Raw genomic sequence first — 23249 nt, forward strand, 5'->3', positions numbered from 1 at the left:
TAATTAAAAAAAGAAAGCTTGGTATTAACTAGAAACGCTGTGGTTGGGATTTGTTTGGGTTTTGTTGTTGTTGTTTTGTTTTGTGGTTTTTTGTTTGTTTGTTTTTTTAACACATTAAGGGCTGATCAAAAGCCTATTGAAATAACTGGGCTTGCTCCTTAGGGATAGGCTGTCTAGTTCTTTGGCAGCTCGCACAAGTCGTAGGACAGTATGACGTATTTTATATTTAGCAGTAGCTCCTCTCTTCCAATATGTCTATTTGCATAAGTCAGCTTACAAACCATCTGTATTGGAAATATTCTTTCCATTACTTTTAGCTTTTGGGACAGCATGTGGCAGTTTCTTAACAGCATATATTAATTTACACTGGTTTTTGGAGCAGCAGATAAGTAATTTGAAGTTGTCATACTGCAGTTTCCCTGCTAGGAATCTCCCCTGGACAGAAGGCTTAATGTTTCTCTTCCATTAAAGTGCTCTGTGAGTTTTGATGGCCATAAACACTCAGGATCCTGATAGCTGTCTCATCTGGAAGACAGGCAACAAGCTCCTATGTATACCTTAAAAAGGTTTCAGACCTTTGCAAATTTAGCCCAAATTCTGTGTCGCACTAAGGAGCAGAACAAAATTGTGCCTGTTAAATCGGTGCACTGGCCTGGCCGAGCTCAGAGAAAGGATTAGCAGCGTTTTAAGAGGCATGCTCTGAGTGACAGGGGGCTGATTTCAAACCAACAGTGACTGCAGTTCCTGACTGCACCAGTTTCTTGGTGCTCTGAATAGAGGAGGCAGCACCACAACCCGTGTTGTCTCTGTTCTCTGTTAGCCATTTAGAAAGTGTGAGTGACCAGGCACAAAGCCCAGAAACGACAGCTAATTTTTACAATATGGTATACATATTTTGCAAGCCAGCCTGCAAACTGCTTATGACATTTTTGGTACTATATATATAAATATTCATAATTAATCTGTGTTAGAATAGAGGGAAAAGCTTCTAAAGAACATAAATAGCCCCTTCAGGCAGCTTACACCAGTGACACTGATCCCCTGCATTTTTGAAATTAAAAAATGAGCTTTGCACAGATTTTTGCAGTACTTTCTGGAATTCAAGCTTCTTTCTTTTTTCTTTTTTCTTTTTTTTTTTTTTTTCCCTGTTTCTTCAGGTTGTGAAGACAGCCTTGATAACAGAGATTGATGCACTGAATCTGGAGCTAGAGAGGTGGAAATAAAGGCACCGAGTGAGATATGACATTTCCAAAGCTTCAATCTCAGGGGCAGCAACATTCATTTTCCCTTCTCCAGGTCTGCTTCGTCTGCAGGCTTTTCCCGATGTTTTTCAGGTGCCACCTGGATGCTGACAGCATGTCAGGTAGGAAGATGTACAAGCCTGTGCCTTTCGGTTCAAAAGCCTGAGTTCAACTGGAGTCTACCTAACCCCAAGAGACATCTTCTTCCCTTAAAGGTGGAAGGGCTGATTATCCAGTCCCTGGCACTGCTTGTAGCTGTAACCAAGCACCGGTCAGGATTGGTTTAGATTAAATAACTCACAGGTTATTCAACATCAAAAGCTGAGTGTCTGTGGAAATGAAAATAAATTAAAAACCTTCATGAAGCTGTTCAGGCTGCCCCAAAGCCCGGTGGGTATTAGATGTATTTATTAAACAGAGGTGACTATTCGGTATAGGATGACAGACAAACCTGAGCTCTGCCAGGTCTTTGTTTTCTGTCCTTGTGTGACTCAGCTCTTAAATTTGATTCTCTTACTCCTTGGCTGCTCGGCTGGCCTGGCTGACACCTCCCTGATGCACAGCCTCTCTCTCCCTGCTGTCTGTAAAAATGGGGTCCCCGACTTCAGAAAACTGCCCTCCCCTTTTGCCTTACCATATGGGGAGGCATCTTCTCCACAGCCACGCAGCACACCAAAGCCCATTTTTTCCACCTCCCTTTGTTGCCACTGATGCCTTTGACTGCTGCCGTTCAACAGCCCCCACAAGGAGAATTTGGCACAAGCGTAATGCTCAGTTTGGGTTTCTCTGTGGACGATTCTCTGGCTGGGCACATTTCCCCTCTAACCACAGCCCCATCCTGTCCCGGCACCGCTTCCACCACCGTTTTTACAGTGTATGTAAGGTCACTGAAACCATCCAGACAAACACGCACAAGCTGACCAAGCAAAATGGATTTTAAATTTCTCTCTTCCCCTATAGGTCCTGGCGGGTACAGCACAGGCACTCCTTACGCATTCTCTGCTGCTCCTTCCTGCATCCCAGATGTGATCTACTCCCTGCCCGTCTGCTGTCCAACCTGTCCCCTAGAGATCCTTCCCAGTTGTGCCACCTGCAGAAAGGAAACAAGGTATTTTAAATGTGCATTTTCATGTGGTTTAGAGAACCTGCATTGTACTGTCTGCCACTGAGTGCTTCTGGCAGCTCCTCTGCAGGGCTGGCAGGAGCAAAAGCCAGACTACTCTGTGCATATGTACCGGGTGCAGCCAAGCAAATGCCCCTCCTGGCAGGAGGAGATGAGCTCTGGGGAGAAAAAGGCACCTGCGGCTGTAGTTGCAGCAGCAGTGTGTGCATTGCTGTTGGTCCAAAGCCACAGGAGCCAAAGGGAACTTGTCTGTTATCTCTCATGGATGCCCTTCTCCTCCAAAGCTAGGTGGGTTTCCCCCTCTTGGATCAGCCAAGATTTGCCCAATGCAATCCATGCCCTGAAATCCAGATGTAGCAGGTGCAACACTTCTAGAAAACCCCAGCTTTGGGGGTTTTCTCCCTGTACATCCACACACCAAGCGCCGTTCCCTGCTCTGCAGCCCTCCTAACCAGCCTGGTACGCAGCCTGAGTGCCTTACGCTGGAGTGGAGCTGTACAGAGCGGCACGCCTGAAAAGCAGCAAGCATGTTGAAGCAGGAGTTGAGGTGCGAATATTAAAGCTAGGGTTGATGCCTCAAGTCTGCTCACTTGCCCGTTTGCAAGATTTTATGGAGCATTTAAAATATATACTGCTGTAGGGCACCGAGAGAGAAACAGATCAAATGAGATGAGCCTCACAAGGCAAAGAGTGTAATGAAACATGAAGCAAACATGCCGGGATAAGATGGTGCAGCACACCAGTCCTGGGCAGCAGGAGAACAGATAATGACGGGATGCGCAGGATGCGGGCGGGAGGAAGAAATACTGGCGGTGTGGGGAGGTCATGGCAGGCTGCAGCTCTGGGGGGGAGACCTGTGCTGGGGGTGGGTGAAACCCTAACGAGGAGGGGACAGGAGAAGCGGGGCGCTTCCATCTCCTCGGGGAGGGGAACTGGGGGGCAGCAGGGCCGTGCAGCCCCCTCCTGCCGGGCCGGGGCAGCCCCAGGGCTGGGTGCCGGTGCGGCCGGGGAGAGGAGCGGGGAAGTTTGCCCTGGCTGCTCCGCGCCCCCCTTCCTGCCCCGGCCGCGGTGTGAGCTTGGGGAGAAGCGGGGAGAGGCACCCGGGGAGGGAAGGAGGGATGCTCGCCCCCAGGGGGAGGCGGGGGGAGCCCCCGGGCGGGGCGGGGAGGGGACCAGAGGGGATGGGAAGGGGAGGGAGGGGAGGGAAGGGAGGGAAGGACCCCCCCGTGGCTCCCAGCCTCCCCCAGAGGCTCCCACCTTGGGGGGGCCGGGAGCGGCTGGGGCACCCCCCTCCGCCTCGCCTTTCTCTCCTCCCCTCCGCCGCCTCCCTCCCTCCCTCCCTCGCTGCCCGCCTGCCTGGGATGCTGGAAGGAGCCGGGCGGACCCGGCGGGGCGGCTCTGGGAGCGGGGGGCGGCTCGCACCGGCCCCGTTCCCGGCCCCGTTCCCGGCAGGGGGGCGGCCCGAGGGGGCTCTCGGCCGTCTCGGGGGTCCGCAGCCCCCGCCGCCCGCCGGTGATGGCCAAGGATGTCCTCGGAGGGGGATGCCGAGGCGGCTGCTGAGAGCGGGCCAGGCAGCACCCCCGCCCCGGGGGCGGCCGCCGCCGAGCGGGAGGAGGTGAGCGGCCGGGGCTGGGGAGGGGGACACCCTCCCGGGGGGGTCCCGGAGGATAAGAGGCAGGGGAGGGGGCTGGGGAGCGAAGGAGGGAGCCCAGGGGGGTGCCCGCAGAGAGGGGAGGCAGCCCCGCAGCCTGGCCGCTACCTGCAGCCGCCGTGCGGGGTGCGGAGCGGTGCGGGAGCGGTGCGGGGAGCGGTGCCCGCCGCGCCCTGCAGTGCCCGGGGCGCCGGCGGTGCGGGCGGGGTCCCCGCAGCCGGGAGGAGGCTGCAGAGGGAAGGATGCAGGGGGAGAAACGGGGCCTGTCCAGGGGAAGTTTGTCCCGCTCGGCACCTGGGGGGCCAGGGGTGCCTGCTGCTGCCCAGGGGGCGGAGGTGGTCGTGGGGTTGCAGCTCTCGGGCGCTGGGATAACTTGCAGGCTGGGTTTGCAGTTTGGGGCTTGGAGGGTTTCATATGCTCGGGCCACAGGACTGAGGACATCCCTCCCATTTTGTCTCGGGGCCTAGGCACTCTTCTTGGCTGATCTGCAGTAGAAAACACCGTAGGAAATAACAGCTTAATGTGCTTCTTCACATCAGCTGCGAAGCCCTCGCTGTGGCCTTGCAGATCACCGGCAGGGAATGACTGATGTGTCTGAGCGGTGACACAAAAAACACTGAGCCACAAGGCACCGGCCAGACAGAGCTGCAGGGCTGTGTGGCAGCCGATGACAATATGCTTACAGTCCTGTACATTTGGGACAGCGAGTGGTCCGGTGTTAGGAATGCCTGAGGTTTTCTTTTAGCCGTAATGTAGCCTTGGCTCCCGACTGTTTTGACAGGTCTGCCACTTGCATTGCGTAATCCGTGTGCAAGTCGTGGAAGTGGCTGAACTTTCTTCGTAATAGTTAACAGCAAGCATAGATGCTCCTGGGGGTGCATGGAGCAGCCTCCAAGCAGGCAGAGAACACTGCAAACAGAAGCAAAGGCAACCCTGGAACATTTCTGTGTGCAATTTGTCTGCTTACAGCTTCTCTTCATGTTTACATTACTCGTCAACGGTCTCGTGGTCCTATGGTCATAATCTCAGCAAAGCTTACGTGGAGCTGCCGGACGCTTGGGTTAAAACCAAGCAACACTTTTTAAAGTCACTATAATAGAAAATAGACTTCTCAGCTGAGGCTGAAAAAACTATCCTCCATGGGTGAAAATTAGGGTTTTGTCCTGTCCAATTGCTTTTTAAACACCTGCGATACAGTTTACTGCTACGAGCTGTGGCTGGGCCCAGGATAGAGCCGCTGTTCGAGCGGTAGAGCTCCCCAATGTAATTACAGCCCTGCAGAAGATCAATAGATGGTTAATGCTGGAAGGGATTTTTTGATTTATTTGGTCAATGGCCACAAGCTACAGAAGGCTTTCCAATATATTAAGTCCACCATAAAAATATCTAAGCCGTTTCTAGACATGAGAGCACTTGATCTCTCTGCTAAGCACATTATATCTTGCTTCAGTCATCCTCTTCTCAGTTTTTCTTCTGTTCCAATACAAACATTTGCACGTTTGAGTCTATATTTCAAATGCCTGTAACAGTGATGTCTTAACCCTGCAGTCCTACATCATTGGTCTTTTCCTCTTGCTTCTTCTATCTCCATGTAAATAGTGTTATTTTTTTTTGGTTCTGAGACCTGCAGTTGCATTGAATTGCCCTGAATTAAATAGGCATTTCATGGTCTTCTATATTAGTCTTGTCATTTATGGATTTTACTTGGATCAAATACATGGACTTAAATCCTAACAGTGACTTAAAATTGTCTTTATTGGGGAATAAATCAATGTGAGATAAAATCCTGAGTGAGTGGCAGAGAACGCGCCTCAAGTCTGAGTTTTTATTCATGAAAACAGGACAAGTGAAGATGCAGCTGCGGAGGAAAGGAGAGCGGCTGCTCGGTCCCTGGCTGCAGCCCTGGCCCCATCCTTCCCAGGGCCACCTGGGTTTTCTGCTGGCAGTGCTGAATGTCAGAGCAAGCCCTTGGATTACCTGCCACTATTCTGCTGTTTTGTGGTTTGGTGGCTGTTTCTGTTGTTGTTGTTGTTTTTCTGTTGAGATATTGATTGCTAGAGCTGGATGATCTGTACCAGTCATGCTTTTGGTGGTGGTGTAGGATTTTACCACCCCATCAACACTTGTGAAAAAGAATGAAGGTCTTTGAGGTGAGGGAATGGAAGGGACATGGTTTTCCAAAAAAAAAAAACAGCAGTTATTGCTGTCGATTTATTCTCTGGACATATTTTCCTTCACTTTCCTCCCCACTGCTCTGTCCTGCCCTGGTTAGGCTGTGGGCTGGCTACTTTTCTTGTCTTGCTTGTTACTGTGACAGCCTACACCTACGCTGAAGTGCTGATAGTGACTTTTCTGCATTTTTGCCAACTTACACCTCAATTAGGAAATGGTCTGAAATATTTTTTTTAAACTTAGCTGATTTTTTTTCTTTTTTCAGGAAAGTGAATCTGGTGAGTACAAACATCATTTATTTGCTACCAAAGCCAACTAATCACTGAAGGAAGCTGAAAGCAGCAGCCACTTGACATTTTGAAATACGTGTTTGTCTTGTCTGTATTGGCAGAGTCAAACAGCAGTTGCCCATGACTGGTTTTGTCTTGTCTTACATATCTGAGGACTCTAATTGGGCATGACATAGCACAATCAGTTAGTCTGTCTAAATAAAAGAGGGAAAACCTCATGGGTAAACATTCCTGAAACCCATGGTCACCAGCGTGATGATGCACTTAGAAATGTTGCAGAAGAGGGAGACCACTCAACGCTGTCTCATCTGCCTCTTGCTGCCAATGCAAGGCCCAACAGGAGTTGGTTTCAAAAGCGCTGCTTGTGGCCACAAATAACTTAGACTAGGTAGCTTTACATTGTGCCCATCTATGAGCAGAGTCTTACCCACATGGATGGAAGGTGGTGGAGGGACCAGGCAGGCGGCCCTCACAGGTTTATCAGCCCTGCCGTAGCTGCACTTTCCTCACCAGCAGCCCCCCTTGCTCTGCTGAAGCCTTCTCCCTTGTAGACCCCCTTGAGCCTGTTGGGTCCCCACTGCCTCTGTGGCTGCCGCCTGCTCCTGCAGAGGCTCACTGTCCTCGTTGAGGCTCCTCTGCTCGCCAGAAACAGAATCAGGAGCCAGGGCTGGAAAGGAGAGAGGGCAGAGGGCCTATGAAGGAGGTTAATGTTGGTCTCTGCCATCTTTTAAGCAGAATCTCAGAAGGTACCAAGCATGAAATATGGGACCTAGGGAAGCACTTTTCTTCCCCTTGGCACTTTCAAACCTCTTGCAGAAGACCTACTCCAGTAGCACCCTGAATAATAGCTACTGGTTGTCCCAGTGGAAGGCTGTCACCGTCCCAGGCGAGTATAATTGACCAAAGAGGTAATATTTGTATGGTGCACAGTATTGCCCCTCTTGAATGTGGGTCAAACAGTGCTAGCCCCTTTCTACCCCTCCTGTCCACTCATTCAGCAAACACAAATCAAGGAGAGCACCTCATTTCTTGATTCAAGTCATCTCCCTCATAAAGACAAAGGAACAATTCCATCAATAGTAGCAAAGGAAAAACAGGAAAGCTTATTTTTCATGATCCTGCAGTTCCAGGAAATATTTGCATTGCAGATCCTGTCAAAAGAAAATCCATGCTGAGGCATCACATCTTACTCTGCTTTTGTTCTTTTCTGTGCCCCACTTTATCTTCTGCTCACGTGCCTGTTCTTGGTGCCCTGAAGTTGTCTCTCTTCTCTGTACTTTGAACCAGAAGCTGACAAGAGTTTAAAAAAATAGATAGGAAACAGCAGACGGATGTGTCTGAGCTCTGAGTGGCAGCCTGGGCTCCAGCTGGGGGGGCTTCCAGGGCCAAGGTCCTCCGTCCTCTGCAACAAAGAGAGCTTTATCACAGCCGTGACTGAGGCTGAACTGCGTTGCTCCTCCTGGCTGGTGTTCCTGCTTCCTTCCAGCAAGGGAATTGTCTCAGGGGAGTGGACTGGGGTGACTGGGGAGTTTGTGGAGCTCTGTCACTGGAAGGTTATGAGGACAGCTTTGGCAAACAGCTGCTAAGTGCACAGATGTTGCCTCGTGGGAGAGGAGAAACGAGGTGACCAGGTGCCATCCAGGGCTGGTTGCTAATGCTGTGCCCTCAGGAGGACAGCCAGCCGGCTGGTACCAGTGGAAGGCACACTGCTTTGAAGCCCCAAATATGCTCCTTGTTCTCCCTTTCTCACTTCAGAGACCTCAGAAGATAATCTCCCACAAGAGGGAAGAGTGGTCACCAAGGCTTCTTTTCACTCAGCGGAAGCCACGGCAGCGATGAGGTAGAAGGTGTCTTCTCCCTGGGAACAGTATGGGGCTTCCTCCCCTTTTTTTCCTATACCCGGAAACAAAATAGCTCACAGCTTTGCTGGTGACCAGGGACACCACGGGAACAGAGATTTAGAAGAGTGAAATGTCCCCAAATGGTCCGTATTCAGTGGGGCTTTGTTCTCGGTGTGTTCTGGCACACAGCAGTGAGTTAACACCAAACCCAGCCGCTGCCGAGCTATCAGCGCCGTAAGTCCCTGCAGTTGTTACGGTGACACTGTTGTGACACTGCAGATAAGGCTCTGTTTGATTTCTCACTTATAGCAGGAGCTCCAGTTTCCAGAAAAGCGTGGTTAAGTAGTTAATTAGTTTTTAAGTTCTAATCATGAAAAATATAGTTCACTGAAGGGTTCGCTTTCAGACTATAATCATTCATCCGTCTCCTCTGAGCTTAAGAACTACAAAGTTAAAACTAGTGCACCGTGAAACTTTGCTGAGGTCACGGTTCTTGTAGCAGTGCTGCTAACTAGCCAAAACCCAAGGGGCAGCGCTGTCTCTAGGCGGGTTATGATCCCTGGGATGCTGCCCATGCTGGACCCTACATGAGCTGTGGCCGCCCTGCCCACAGCACATCTCATCCCAAGACACAAAATTAAGGAAGAGAAGTTCCTAGACCTGACTGCTTAACAGTTTATGCTTTCTGCTCTTTCCTTGCACATCCCAGCCCTGGAACAGCTGCCTTGGCTCTGCCCCAGCAGCCTCGGCCCCCCGAGCATGGAGCTCCTGCATGGAGCACTGCAGAGGCTGGGTGGTTGCATCCACCAGTAGGTTCCAGCCAGCATGGGGGACCCAAAAGGTGGAAAACAACCCCTTGGGACTGCCTGGAGGTGAGGAGACCAGCCAGAAGTGCAAGTACCTGGTGGAGGAAGGAGGCAACGAGGGCATGTGGTGAAAAGGTGTGAGTGGCAGTCTGTCTGCAGGCCTGAGGTGTGCCATGGAGCTGGAGCAGCCATGGGCCTCAGCAGGGGCCTGTCCAAGGCAAAAGGCAAAGCCCGTGGTTCTCAACAGCAGGAACATGGAGCAGCAGGGTGGGACAGCTTACACACCCTACAGGAGAGTGCTGCTGCGATGCTCATGTGAAAGCACTTTACAAATGCTGTTTTTTCAATATCTTCAGGAGGTGCAGAAAGGTGTGATGAAGCCACACCATGCTCAGGTCAGGAAATAAACCCCAGATGTCCTGGCTCCCAGGAGCTCTCTTAACCATTAGGTGTTTTAAATGAATCTGCAGTGAAATTTTCACATGCTGTGTTGTCACAGGTTATGGCAGAATGTTTCTCTGAGAGAAAAAGAGTAGCAAGAGAGAGAAAGGAGTGATATTCATCATGAATCTTCTTTTCTCACTGGGAAGCATAAGCTGCTGGGATGCTACCTCATCTTAACAAGAGCACCATTATAAAATCTCACAGCACCGAGGTCCCAGCTGTGTTCAGAAAGGTGCAGGGATGGGGAAAGACACTCTCTGAGTCTGGCAGAGCAGTGCTAGATGTTATTGCAGGGGAGGCTCAGCTCAGCAGCACAAGGGACCAGGCACAGCCACAGCCTGAGCCCAACGCCGTGGTGCCGGGAGGTCTTCTGCTGAGGCACGGCTGGCCCATGGGAGGTCCCACATGGGAAATAAGGAGGATGGAGACTGAGACACCAACTCACTGAGCCACTTTGTTCTGGTTTTTCTGGTTACCACTTAGGTAACCAGCTTCTATCCCCCATTCAAATCTCAGGGTGTTCCTTTAGAGTAAGATTAAATGGCATTAATAATAACAAACTATTTTTCTCATTTGCAAAGGCTGTCTAAACCGGGGCGTTAGACAACAAGGCTGCCAACAGCCTGTGAGGAGCTAGCAAGACGGTACGCCTGGCTTCCTGTTGGATCCAGCTGGAAGATGTCAACCACGTGGAGCTCTCCCCCTTCCCGCTGTCCCCGTCTCACCAGAGGCTGCCTGGTGGAGCCAGGCTTTCTGTGCCTGCTAGGAATGGTCGATATCCAAGGGGGAGGCATAGGGAATATGATTTTGTGGCACTGCTGAGTCAAAAGCCAGTGGCAGCAATGTCAGTAATTTGGGGGGGGAAAGGGATAATTTTGTTAGTGTAGTATTTTGCGAGCTTGTAGGAAGCTGTCACTGAAACAGCCCTAACTTCTGTTTGCAAATGGTGACCGCTTTGTTGCTAGGATTCCTTTGCGCCAAAAATGTACCTGTGTGGCTCTCCTTGCAGCAGCTTGTGAGCCGGCTGGGGCCGAATGCTTCACGCCCCTCACCTTCCTCCCCTTACATTTTAGTGGGCAGCTTTCTCATCCCGATGCAATGTGCTGCATGGATACTGGCTGGGATCCAAATGCCTTTCTTTCCAAGATTTCCTTTGTTTATGCTTGAAGAACTTAAAAGTATCCTGCAAAAGCTACCTCTGGGTCTGATGTTTTAGAGGACTGGAAGCTCCTTCTGTCCTGACCTCTGCTTTCCTCTTCTTCAGACAGTGACTTTTTAATGCTTGAATTCATGAAAGAATGGTGTGAAGTAACGGGCTGCCTCTCTACAGTACCTCAGGAGGGTCCTATCAGCTGATATTCAGGTGGATCAGCAAGATGTGTGCCTTTCTGTGGTTTGTCTTGTCCTGTGATAGCCTCTGCCTGGGAGAGAATTGAGTGCCTCTGTTTTGTGCACCTTTCTGCCCTCCGGTGAGGGAAGGAGGAGATTAAATCTCTGCGGGGCTTTGACCAACCAGAAGCCCAGCCATCCCCATTCTCCGCAGGAGTACAGCTGCTGAAGTGAATGCCTCCGCATCGGTGACACAACCAACATGTGGCATGCGTGCAGGTTGCTCCTGTTAAACCAAGTCACAGAGCTTCTCTGCTCGGTGCTGGCGTCACAGCCCCTGCCTGCGTGAGGTTTTCACTCCGGCAGGAGCTCCATGGCAGAGGAGCAAATGGTGCGTTCGAAACGTACGTGCAGCAACCATACAGCGTGTTCAAGGACCGAAGGGAAATTCTCTTTGATGCTAAATGGCTTTTTCCGTTGCCTTCTATTCCTGATATTTCCCTTTCCCTCCGTGCTGGCAGCCATGCTGAGAGCACTTTCTATTGGCTCAGCGTGAGCTGGGGGTAATGGGCTTCTTGTAGTTCAAGATGGATAGGAGGAGGGATTTTATTTCAGGCTCCACAGGAGGGAATTTATGAGATGACTGTTGTAATATCTCCCTTTTCCCTCACCAGGCCTTATTATCGATGCCCCATGTGGTGCCCAGATTGGGTCACATGGTGGAGGAGTACTTCTAATAGTCGTACACCAACATCTGGTTTAGCACAGCCCTGCAGGCTCCTTTCTTTCTGTACTAATGAGCATCTCACCTAGGAGTTCACTTGGCCCTGAGAGGCAAGAAGAGGTTGTACTCTGACTCTTCTCCTGTCATTGTCTTCTCCCTGGTCACCCCGCTCTCCTTGATCCTTTCACCAGGATCTCCTCAGGACTTGGAGGCTGACATCTGCACCCAGGTCAGTGGTGGCTGATTGGGGAAGTGGGGTAGAGATTTCCTTGCCCTCATTGAATCGTCCCTGTCTCACTGGACACATGCAAGGCCTTTCTCAGCAAACCGGAGGCTGGTCCTGGCGTCAGAGCTCACCTCAGTTACGGTCAACAGCACAATTGAATGCTCGCCTGGCAAGGACTTGCTGGTCCTCTCTGCATTACATCCTGCCACGTCCATCAAGAGGTGAAACATTTTCCACTGCCCTCTCCTGATCAGGATGGAAGAAGCCTCATAGTCAGAGACAAAAATCTGCTTTCATCCAGGCAGGTCGCCACCTGCCAAAGTGTGTGACTTGTGGTTATTGATTGTTCTTCCCCTTTCATCTATCTCATTGGGATGTATTTGTCACAAGTATAAATCCACAGAGGCAAATGAAATTGTGGCTGGCATTAATTTATCCCCCATTTTCAGTTCTTTCTCCTCTACATCTATTTCTCTTCTTGCAGTCCTATGTCAGTATTTCTCTTTTTCCCCTGTGGACAGGAAGACTACGCTTGCAAAACTAAAACAAAAACAAAAGACAAGATGGACTCTGCTCACATGAGCAGCCCCGAGCTGTGGGGTCACTTTGCTGTTGGAGATGGTGCTCAGGTCACCCCACGGTGCTGGAGGAGAGCAGGAACGCACCAAGACGTCGGGCGCTGCCTCATGCCTCCGCTCCCAGGGCCCGACTCCCTCCCAGCCCGGCCCAGGCTGGCAGGTCCCCATCCTCACCCACCACAGCCCCTGCCTCAGTGACATTTGCATTTGGAGCATGTCTAGGCCACCCTGTTCTCTCTTCCACCTCTTCGTCTCCCTCCTCCTGTGTTTCCTTCTCATTTCTCTATTTCCATTCAGGCCACGTCTTCACCACCCTCTGTTTTCTCTCATTCTTTCATTTCAGACATGATAGCATTTTGCTTCAGCAAAATTGCAGCTCTTGAGGTCAGCCACCAAGGGCAAACACGTTCACACATACGGTTTCAAGGGACAGGAAACGCTTTTGGCATGATTTCCCCGAAGGAGAATTTAAATGCTTTTGAAATTGGGGAACCCAGATATCAGACTGCAAACCAGACACAGGCAGTCAAACTTGGACCCCAAACTGTCCACAAAACAAACATTAGAATAAATTCCTGCTGTTGCAGCATATTTTCTGCCTATCCAGCTCATGATGGAGTTTTCAAAGAGACTGAAGTACTGAGTCTGGCAGAAGAGGAAAAAGCCATTTTGTTGTCAGAGAGCTACAGAGAAATAGTAAACATATGGCAAAATAATATACAGGGTGTTTTTTTAAGGACTAACTCCAAAGCAGTGTAAACAGCTTCCTTTGAACTTCACAGGCCATTTCTCCACGTCCATCAGGGTCAGCTTGGTAGCCTTCAGTTCAAATTTATTCTAGCAGTCCGGATTGGAAGTGGACAAAACAAGAGGTTTATAATTATCACCGTAACCATTTGCATGCCATAAGCAGCAAAGAAAAAGAAGTAATGCTTCAAGCCCACACTGCCATACACCTGCTTTTGGAGTAAAATGCAACTACTGATTAATAGCGTGTGACAACAGCAAGCTAGGTAATGACGTGCTCCACCGAAGCTCTGGAGGGTTTGTCTTAGCATTGCATCTAGAGCTGCTTGCGGGATTACCCCCGGCAGTCAGCACTGGAAGTGTGAGAAGCACCTTGGTGTGCACACAACACCCACAGCCTTGTTCTAATGACTGACACTTGGCTTTATGAAGACTTGTATATGTAAATGGGGTATTTAGCCATTAGATTGGCAGAGTTCTGGAGGAATAATGACTAGATTTGACACTATCCATTGGATTTAAGCATAAAATCACTGCTGGTAACATTTACAGTTGGCACAAACATTACCAGGCTGTTCTGTTACAATGAGATGAGCACTGTCCTACAGAGGGATCTGTTTCATTTAATAATTTGGTTATTCAATCCAAAGCCAAATCTGAAGTTACTCATTTCAGGGTGGAGAGTGCAGCCGAGTCTTTAGCTATCTTCAAAACCGTGACTCAAAAAATACCTAGGAGCAGTTAGTGGTTGAATTTACACACCCAGGGTGGTGCTGGTCCAAAATCTACTAATGCAATTTTTGGTGATATTAAAAAGGGAAAATGTGTGGGAATGGGAGGTCCTTTTATGTTTTGGTATGAAGTCGGTGAAATGAATGCTGAAGTCCTGTATCCACTTGCAGGGTACACATTAAGAAGGATTTCAAGGTGCCAGAGAGAGAGTGGAGTACCAAAGGGCAGGAATAAAGCTGTGCAGTGAAGGACATTGAGACCTTGACCCATTTAATATGTCAAAAGAAGGCTTAGAGGTGTCAAAATTAGCATGGAGAAGCAGCTTCAGAGAGAGAAGGAAGCAGTATGAAAGAAGTCTTTCATCACATGGAGAATGGGCATCCCCACTGCCACCAATGGGGACTAAAGTGAGACAAAATTACAATGGCAGTGAAATTTCAACATCAGAACAAATTGCAGAAGGGATTGCAGGCCCTTCATTTGCTTTTGTCTATAAATTAATGCAGTGTGTCTTTATGGAAGATGAGCTTTCACCAGCCACCAGTTACTGGGACGTACATAGGACTGTAGAGTGAAATTGCACTGCCCGTGGGGTATAAGAGCTAAAGAGAGAAGGTATGGTGTCTCCTGGTCTTAAGGTGTAAAGGTAGCTTGGATCATAAGAGGAGCTGAACTTTTCTGACCCAGAATAGTCTTGCAAAGTTGATAGGAGAAATCCCTATGACTACCTGTGAGGACTAAAGAACCATCTGGCTCCTTACTGTATTGTAACCATCCCAGCCATCACCTAGGACAGCCATGTGGCCAGCGAGTGAATCTGGCCATCAGATAAGCTGGTGTCCAGAGGTCAGCAAAGGCAGTGAGCCTTCACTGATAAAACTGAGGTACTTGAGGTCCAAGGTAGGCACCCAAAATCCTGTGCTGGTGGAATCAGTCTGGGCTTCTTTGCGCATCCCTTCCTCCGCATGCTAATGGGGAGATGCTTGCTTGTGGGAGCAGGGGCATCCAGCCCTCCATGACCTGCACCCCAGGAAACTCATTCCTGGTTATGCACCCATCACAAGGAAGGGACCCAGGGACACAAATCATCCAGAAATATTTTGTTCTCTAGCATAAGTCTTAAAGTTCAAATGTGCCTTTTAAGGAGAAATCAGGGCTCGGTGTGTGTCTGTGTGTGTAATTTTTTGCCTTCTTGGCCACCTTGGTGCTGTTGCTTGTAAGCTCACATAGGATGGTTACCGGTTACAACCCAGCTGCCTGCATCTTCATGCTGGTCTCACAAGCAGTCCAGAGATGGGTGAGAGAGCCAAAATCCTGGTCACTCACCCCTCCAGCCCCTGGCCACACTCTGCTCCAGCTGCCAAGTGCTGGGCCACACGCTCCCCCTCTCCTCTCTCCCCAGCCCTTTACACTAGGCAGGATTAACAGCCCAAATTTGCACGCTGTTACAGCACGAACTACTTTTAAATGATTTTAATTATTGTTGCTGCAGCCAGAAGCCGAGCTGGCTGCTGCAGAGCTGGGGCAGGAGCAGGGTGGGTGTGCCGGCTCCGCGCCGGTTCCTGCATACCAGCGTTTGATCTCCAGCATCCGCCATCCGAGGGTGTCTTTGAAGGCAATTGCCCTTTCAGCCACTGCCTGGGTGCTTTATCATTTGCAAACTAAGTTCTGCACAAAGTTTCTTGAAGGAGAAATAATCGAAATGCTGCTAGCCTGGAAACTCCTGTCTGCTGTAGGTGTCAGTTGAATTTCCAGTTTTCCTTCAGCAGCTAGGGCTTTCCAGACTATTTTCCAGCAACTGCGGCAACAAATTAAATAACATCTATCATTTAGTGTCTTGGAAGACTCCACGCCACCAGACAACAAACAGACCATGGGAGAACATGGACCCGCCTCTCCATTTTGTGTGGGATGCAGATACATCTCTCTGCCTGAACTTTTTTTTGGAAAGAATGAGCCAAAAAGCCCCAATGTAAAGGTAGAGTGGGGAAAGGCAGCTTGGGGCAGGGCTACCTCTTGTTTTGGGTTAGTGACCCAAATCTGTGGGCCCTGGTTTGCAGGGAGGATGCCTGGTGACTGAGCTTTTGCCTGTTTGGGGACAGTCGCTGCTTGGCCTTGGCTTTCTGAAAGGCTCGCTGACCTCACTTTCTTCAATTACATTTCTCTGTTAACATTTTCCATGGGTTATGTTTTTGCTCCACATCAAAACGACACAGAAGCCACAGCATTCCCCAGAGAATGCAGCTCTCGGTTGCTGACTGGCCCAAGTTATCATGGAAATTATTAGTTTTCTTAAGCATTTATTGTAGTCATCCCAAAACACAAGCTTACCCCATTTCGATCTGAAACATTGCACATGGCAAGGAGAAGATTCCATGTAGTACCACAAACACCATGCTTGCAAGAAGGTGGTATGTTAATTAATAAAGTCTGGGAGCCACTGGTTTAACATGTTAATGAATTTGTTATGCAAAGATAGATGGAAAGATATATTTCCTTATTAGACTTTTGAATGTCTGATGCTTTTGTTGTAACTATTTATTATATTTCCTGTCTTTCTTACAAACACACTAGCGTATTTCTAATATTATAAGGAGAAATAAGGAGATATAGGCCAGATGAACATAGGTAGGACGTGAAATGAGAGGGACAGCCGAAGGGGCAGACCCTGCAGGAGAGATCCTTTTATACCTGAGGACTTTAAAGAGTGAGGTCTGGTTGGCAGCAAAGGAGGGTATGAGGCGGTGGGTCAGAAGAAAAGAATCATGGTTTTCCCAATGGGTTTTGAGCACAAAGGCCCTGTGGAGCTGGACTGATTGGTGTGTGTGCATCCAAGAGATCTGCCAGTGGGCATTATGGTTGCATGTCCTCACTAATGTGGGAAGGAGAAAAGCTGCATTTCTTAAAAGCTGCAGTGAAAACAGTGTAGGTACCCCAGCTCAGGCAGACCCAGCCCTCTCAGTGCAGGGGTCTGAAGGCCAATTTTGAGGTAACTCCACAGGACACATCCACAGACCTGGACCTGCAAGCCTTGGAGCTGCTGCCAGCTCAGGCCTGTGCTGCTTTGGGACTGGTGAGATCGCAGCCACCCCTTTCCCCAAAGCTGGGGTGGCATTTCATGGGGTTAGGCATGTTAGGAGGCATTTGCCAGCTCTCAGGCTCCATTATGGCCACTGATAACCCTAACCAGCAGGGCTGGTTGAATCAGTCCTTGGGTTGGAGCCAACCTGTGGGCTGCAAGTTGGAATATAGAGCTTCAGAGAGCAGAGAAGTTTATTAGGCAAAGGGAATGGAGATAAACGAAAGGTGGGGATTGCAGTGCCTTTGGCAAAGAGTGCCTTAACTGACATGGGACAGCCCTTGCATGGCCAGGCTGAGAGAGCTTTCAATGGGTTCTGGAAAGGATTGGGGTTCCTGGAGTACTGAAGCACACACCTTACATTACAACTGACTGCTAGACATCCTTAGCTGGGTCCTCAGCGTTTCTGCAGAGTATTAACCAGATGCTGTTCATGTGAGATGTACCTGTGGAAACAACTTGCTGAGTGCGGACTTCAATTCCGATGACAGAACCCTGCCCCACTGTCTCCTTCTGCTCCATCCCAGAGATTGGAGCAGAGAGTTTCACTTCCAGAGTTTTCTTCACCTCAGTAAACCTTCAGGGGAAAAAAGACTGGAGGTCTGCAGTTCTTCATTGTAGTCAATTTTTGCATTTGTACTTTTTTTGTAGTAATTTTTGCATTACGACAGCGCTCAAAAACTCTAGTTCCATGTAAAGTCAAGAGAAAGAACAAAAGACAGAGATTCCGGGCAGAGTCCCCAAGAGCCAGGACAGCCAGCATGCAGCTGGGAAGAAGGCTATGGCAGAGCAATAATGTCACTGGGACAGAGCAGTGGGTATTTGACAAGAGTTCCAAGAGATGAAACTCTTCATGACTGCATGTAGACTCAGGAATTCATCCCCCAAACTCCCATAGACAGTATTCAGCTGATTTGGGTCTGCTTGAAGCCACTTCCTTGCTTTCCACAAGGCTTCCTGCCAAAGGCTAGGAAAAAAACAGCCTTATTCTTTCTCATACTAAGGTCTTTTCTCTGCCCTACCCGCAGAAAAGGTGTTATGTACCATGCCCTGTTTAGCTCCTCTGCACCCATTCTGGCCACTGCTTCAGTCAATGGCCTTAGTAAAGAGAACACAGTCCAAAATAATTATTCTTCCTTCTGTCACAAGTATATACAGAAGGCTTGGGATCAGAATAGAAATTCTTTGTAGGTTTCTTCTGGATGCATCAGGAAGAACCATGGGCCAAATTTTGCCCTTAGTTGCTGAAGATGAATGGTGTAGCTCCCAAAAATAAATAAAATTACTCTGCACTTACACAGCATCAGATTAGATGCTACAAAATCAAAGACCTAACCCTGTGTAGTCTATTTGGCAGTGCTCAAAACGAATCATAAAAACCTCTACAGTTACTTAGAAGTGGCTCTCTCACAGGAAAAAAAAAAAAAAAGAAAAAGAAAAAAAAAAAAAAGCAGTATTAAATAGTATTAAACCTGATCTGATAGCCCGGCAAGGTTAGGTGCCAATGCTTCCATCTCATTGAGAAAACAGTCAATTCTTTCTAGTGGTGCCACGCTATTATTTCCTGAGTCATAAGATGCTGGTTCTTAAACTCTTCGCTGGTTCAAGCTTACTTACTGAATCCTAACTGCTCTGGGTCTGAGCAAGCTATATTGGGGGAGAACTTTATCTCTGGAGAAAAAGAGAAGACATTTCTCAAACCTAGCATCTGCTGGTGTCTATGCAGTAGTTTGATGCACGGTGGCCCCTTGAGAGAAGGAGTAGCAGCATGCTTCTATTTTTGCATAAAATCAGGCTCAGCAGAGGGCATGATGATGCACGAATATCAGCGTGTAACTGCTTTCTCACTGTTGTTTTCTCAGAGTTAGGGGGAAGTGAAGGATGGTGGTGACGAGAGAGATGCATTCAGCCCTCCACATGTCATGTACTTTCTTCGGACCAGCAGCTGCCAGCCAGGAGTGTAACCCATGCTGCTGCTGCTGCTCTTTGCAGAAAGACAACTCTGTTTCTGCTAGCTGCTTGGCTGGATTTGGTCTTTTTTATTATAGCCCAACATAGCATGACAATGCAGCTGATTCGCTGCAACATTGCTGGGGTAAGGACTGCAATCACATCGCCTCAGCAAGCACAGCGGGAGCACAAGAATGCAAACTCCCCCTCCACTTCCAGCCTGACTTTTGTGACTTGAAAGACAGGGATGTGCTGCTGCATTTTAGATGTTCACTCATACACCCTTAGCTCTAACACTTAAACCACTCAGGTGTTTTAGGTAGGAGCTCGTCTTCTAACCAGCCTGCAGCTATACTGCACTGTGCTGTAATTCTGACATTTTTTTTTCAAATAAATGTGCTTGAATCTGGTAATTTTCCTGATGGCTCTCCTCCAAGAGAATGGTGTCGATCACTCGGTAGGTTTCAGGGCTGGGGCTGAGTCAGCTCTGACTCAGGCAGCAGCTCTGGCTCCGCCAGGCACTGGTCCCCTGTGCCGTGCGACCCAGGGGGCTGTGGCTCCACCAAGGACACTTCTCCCTGCCCCCCCGGCAGTGTGGTGCAGGAGACCCCCAAATCACAGGGGCAAGCCCACAACCCTGTGCTTTCAACCGGTTATCTGCTGTGAAGCCTTCTTGGCCTCAGAGGAGGGTGTGTAGATGAGGGCGGGTGCTGGCTCCTTGCAGTGAGAAGGACATGTGGGCCTGTCTTGCCCCCACGGAGGTCCCGGTGTTTCTGAGAAAGTGGTTTATATTCCTGTTTCTGTGAAGTAGGGTGGTGTCCCAGTCCTCAGGCAGTTGAGAGTGAACCCAGACACAGTCTGGAAAGCAAAAGGCACCATGTGTGTGCTATGTAAAGCAGTGTGACTGACAGGTTCCTCTCTTTGTCTTTCTCCCCCCATCCCTGGTGGTGTGATTCGAAGCAACGCCCCGTGAAGCAGTCCCTGAGTGCCTGCATGTGCAGAGAGTCCCACTGGAAATGCCTCCTCCTCTCCATCCTCATGTATGGCTGCCTGGGGGCGGTGGCCTGGTGTCAGCTGGCCCGGGTCACCAAGCTCAGCTTCGATAGCTCCTTCAAGGGCAAGTCCATGATCTACCATGACAGCCCCTGTTCAGACGGCTATGTCTACATCCCGCTGGCCTTTCTCTCCATGCTCTATGTGGTTTACCTGGTGGAGTGCTGGCACTGCCACGTCAAGAGAGAGCTGCAGTACAAGGCGGATGTGGACAGCGTCTACGAATGCATCAACCGCATGCAGCAAGCCACTCCATGCATCTGGTGGAAGGCCATCAGCTACCACTTCGTGCGGCGAACCCGGCAGGTGACCCGGTACCGCAACGGCGATGCCTACACCACCACGCAAGTCTATCACGAGAGGGTCAACACCCATGTGGCTGAAGCTGAGTTTGATTACTCTCACTGTGGGTACAAGGACATCTCCAAAGAGCTCCTGGGCCTAGAGAGCTACACAGCCACCAAGCTGAGGTTCACCAAATGCTTCAGCTTTGCCAACATTGAGTCTGAGAACTCTTACCTGACCCAGAGAGCTCACTTCTTCACAGAGATCGAGGGTCTGGATGACTACATGGAGGTGAGGGAAGGCATGCAGCTCAAAAACGTGGACTTTAAAGAGCTTATGATGGCCTACGGGGACCCGGATCACCTTCCATGGTATGTGTCGCACTATGCTTTCTGGGTGGCTGCCATCCTGATGATCTCGTGGCCGCTCAGGGTACTCATAGAGTATCGGACTGCGTACGTCCACTACCACGTGGAGAAGCTGCTGGGCCTGGAGTACACGGCACCCACTGCAGTGGAGGAGCCCCTCTACAGGTACCGCATGCCCCGAGACGCCACGCAGGACAGCACGGAGCTGGAGTGGCACATCTGCACCAACCGGCAGCTGATCCCCAGCTACTCGGAGGCCATGCTGATGGACCTGGCCGACTCCCCGGCCTACAACAGCTACACCGTGTGTCGGTACAGCGAGGCGGCCCACGGCTGCGAGCGCTGCAACCGCACCTCCAGCACCTCCTCCATCTTCTCACGCCACGCTTTCCACAGCTGCAGCGGCAACTCCCGCCTGTCCCTCAACACCAGCCGCTTCTCCCTCTGCCGCGTCCATGGCTCCCACAGGACAGGCCTCTGGAGGAGCCGCAGCAGCAGCATCGCTGACCGGGGCTGCCACGACGAGCAGTGCTGCTCCTACTCCAGCCAGCTGGCTGTCAATGAAAACCCCCCAACCTACCACGACGCCCGCTTCTTCCCCGTCTTGATTGTGCACAGGCCAGAGGGGCACGATGGACGGCCCTTCTACGTCAGACGCTCCTCCTGTCTGGAAACGTCTCTGTGATGGGCCCCTGTGGTTTCTCGGCTCCTCTGCCCTGGGACAGATTAACTGCTGTGGTTGCAGAGATGCCACAAGTCTGCAAACGTCAGTCTGCAGGACAAGCTGCGGATTTCAGTTCAAAACCTGCCATTGCACGAGGATATGGTCACCCTGACACGTGGCCAACCTCATTTCCAAAGCTTATTTTCCTCTCCCAATGGTCTCCCTGTTCATTTATCCCCTCTTCCTTTTGCTCTTTTACTCCTCATTATTTCTTTGTTCCTTGGGTCTCTGCCTCTTCTCCCATCCCACTCTTTCTTTTACTTTTCAGTCACAGTCTTTGACAGCTGTTTCCACGGGAGGATTCATAAAGCCCGTGTTTTGCAGTGCATTTGCCCTCTTGGATGCCCTGCAAGGTAAGAAACTCAGAGACAGCAAGGCCAAGCGAGGCACTGAAACGCCTGCGGCCAGTCAATGTCAAGTCAGGAGGAGAATTCAGATCTGCAGGCTCTGAGTTACCTGCAGCAAACCCCAAGCAAAGCTTTTCAAAAATTTATTTTCACCAGTCACTTTCTTTTCTCTCTCTACCCTTATCTTCCTGTTTCGGTTTTCTCATTTCTACTTTCCAATTTTTTCACTGGGTCTTTCTGGGGTTTTGCCAGGTATCTTTCAGCCCATAATTGGCTTCCATTGCCCCCAGATTAGGTATTTGCAGCACAAATTTCACTGACCACTGACACAGCCACAATATATGCCCCTGAGAAGTGCTGAAGACTTTCACCACAGATTAGTGAGACACATGAATAAAGCAAAAAGCATGCCCTTTGCTAACCTTGCCCTGCCTGGTCTGTGGCAGAGATGCTGCTGCATTTCCAGCTGTAGTTAACCTCATTCAGCTCCACCAGTGTTAGCAGTCGTTGAGAGCCGTAATGTAGATCAGTGCCCTGTTAGTGCCACTATTTTTAGGACTGTAGGTCAGGTTTGTGGTTATTTCATTCCTACCACTTGCTCAGAGCTGCAAGGGCTGGCGAAGGGGAGAGGGGCCAGGGAGGGAAAGGTAAAGGTGGTGTTAACCCACCACAGCCCACCCACTGGTAGTTCAGAGGCTCTTCCTGCACAGCTTCCCCATGAGCAGGTGCAGAGCCTTCAGTAAGCTGTTAGATCAGCCCAGCAGGGTCACATCCAGGAGGTGACCAGTCCTGGCAGAGCCAACTGAGTCCTCCAAAGAGCCAGGGACTGACCCAGGAGCTCCTGGGCGTGCCCAGGACCCATCAGGGATCCCTCAGGCTGCCAAACCTCTGTCCCACAAGGGACAAGCCATGCGCTGAGCAAGCTCTGTACCATTTCATCACGTGGATGGCAGAGATGGGCATCAACCATGACTCGCAGGGGAACGCAATACAATCGCAATACAGTAACTGTGAAAAAAAGAAAGCGTTGTAACTCCCTATGGCAAGTAGGTAAGGAACCAAGGGGCTGGCAACAAATGCTTCCTCCCGAGTCAGTTCTGTGTGTATCTATGTGTAATACGAGATTTGTAAAGTCATATCGGTATGTGTAGAGTATATATAACTGCATACTTCTATGGTGATTTCTTATGGCATTGACTGTTGCACCATGTTAAATATATTTTGTTTTGGTTTGATGACTCCGTTTTGATGCACTGTGTTTTATTTCAACTCCGGAGATAGAAACATCGCTTTCACGTCGGCAATACCTAGCCAACCTGCTGCGAAGGATGGCACCATCAGAAAGGTTTAAATTTGTATGAGTCAATCTTTTTTAATGTAAATACTTTATGTATGATTTATGTGACATTTTCATTCTGACAGCTTGGCATTTACTGCAAAAGATAGATAACACATACGATGTGTTAGTTTATCACCTCTAAAAAAGAATAACCAACCCAGACACATGGAAGAATCAGGTTTGGGCTCGGGGTAATGATT

The 23249-nt window shown here is 49.7% G+C and overlaps 1 protein-coding gene across 3 annotated transcripts; it reads left to right on the forward strand.

The window, feature by feature from the left end:
* The first annotated feature begins 1183 nt into the window (after positions 1-1183).
* Positions 1184-22948, forward strand: LOC101793181 (transmembrane protein 151B). 3 transcript variants are annotated; one of them, XM_072038750.1, is made up of 4 exons: positions 1184-1213; positions 1297-1363; positions 2202-2349; positions 19894-22948. In XM_072038750.1, exon 4 carries the CDS (start codon positions 19927-19929, stop codon positions 21322-21324), a length of 1398 nt encoding a protein of 465 aa, XP_071894851.1. In that variant the 5' UTR covers positions 1184-1213; positions 1297-1363; positions 2202-2349; positions 19894-19926; the 3' UTR covers positions 21325-22948. The 3 variants fall into 3 exon arrangements, with proteins under 3 accessions (XP_071894851.1, XP_071894850.1, XP_027313672.3); XM_072038749.1 differs by having other exon boundaries at positions 1185-1363; XM_027457871.3 differs by lacking the exons at positions 1184-1213; positions 1297-1363; positions 2202-2349 and adding an exon at positions 3672-3979.
* The last annotated feature ends 301 nt before the right edge of the window (positions 22949-23249 follow it).

This window comes from Anas platyrhynchos, chromosome 5, assembly GCF_047663525.1.
Source record: "Anas platyrhynchos isolate ZD024472 breed Pekin duck chromosome 5, IASCAAS_PekinDuck_T2T, whole genome shotgun sequence".
Lineage (NCBI taxonomy): Eukaryota > Metazoa > Chordata > Aves > Anseriformes > Anatidae > Anas > Anas platyrhynchos.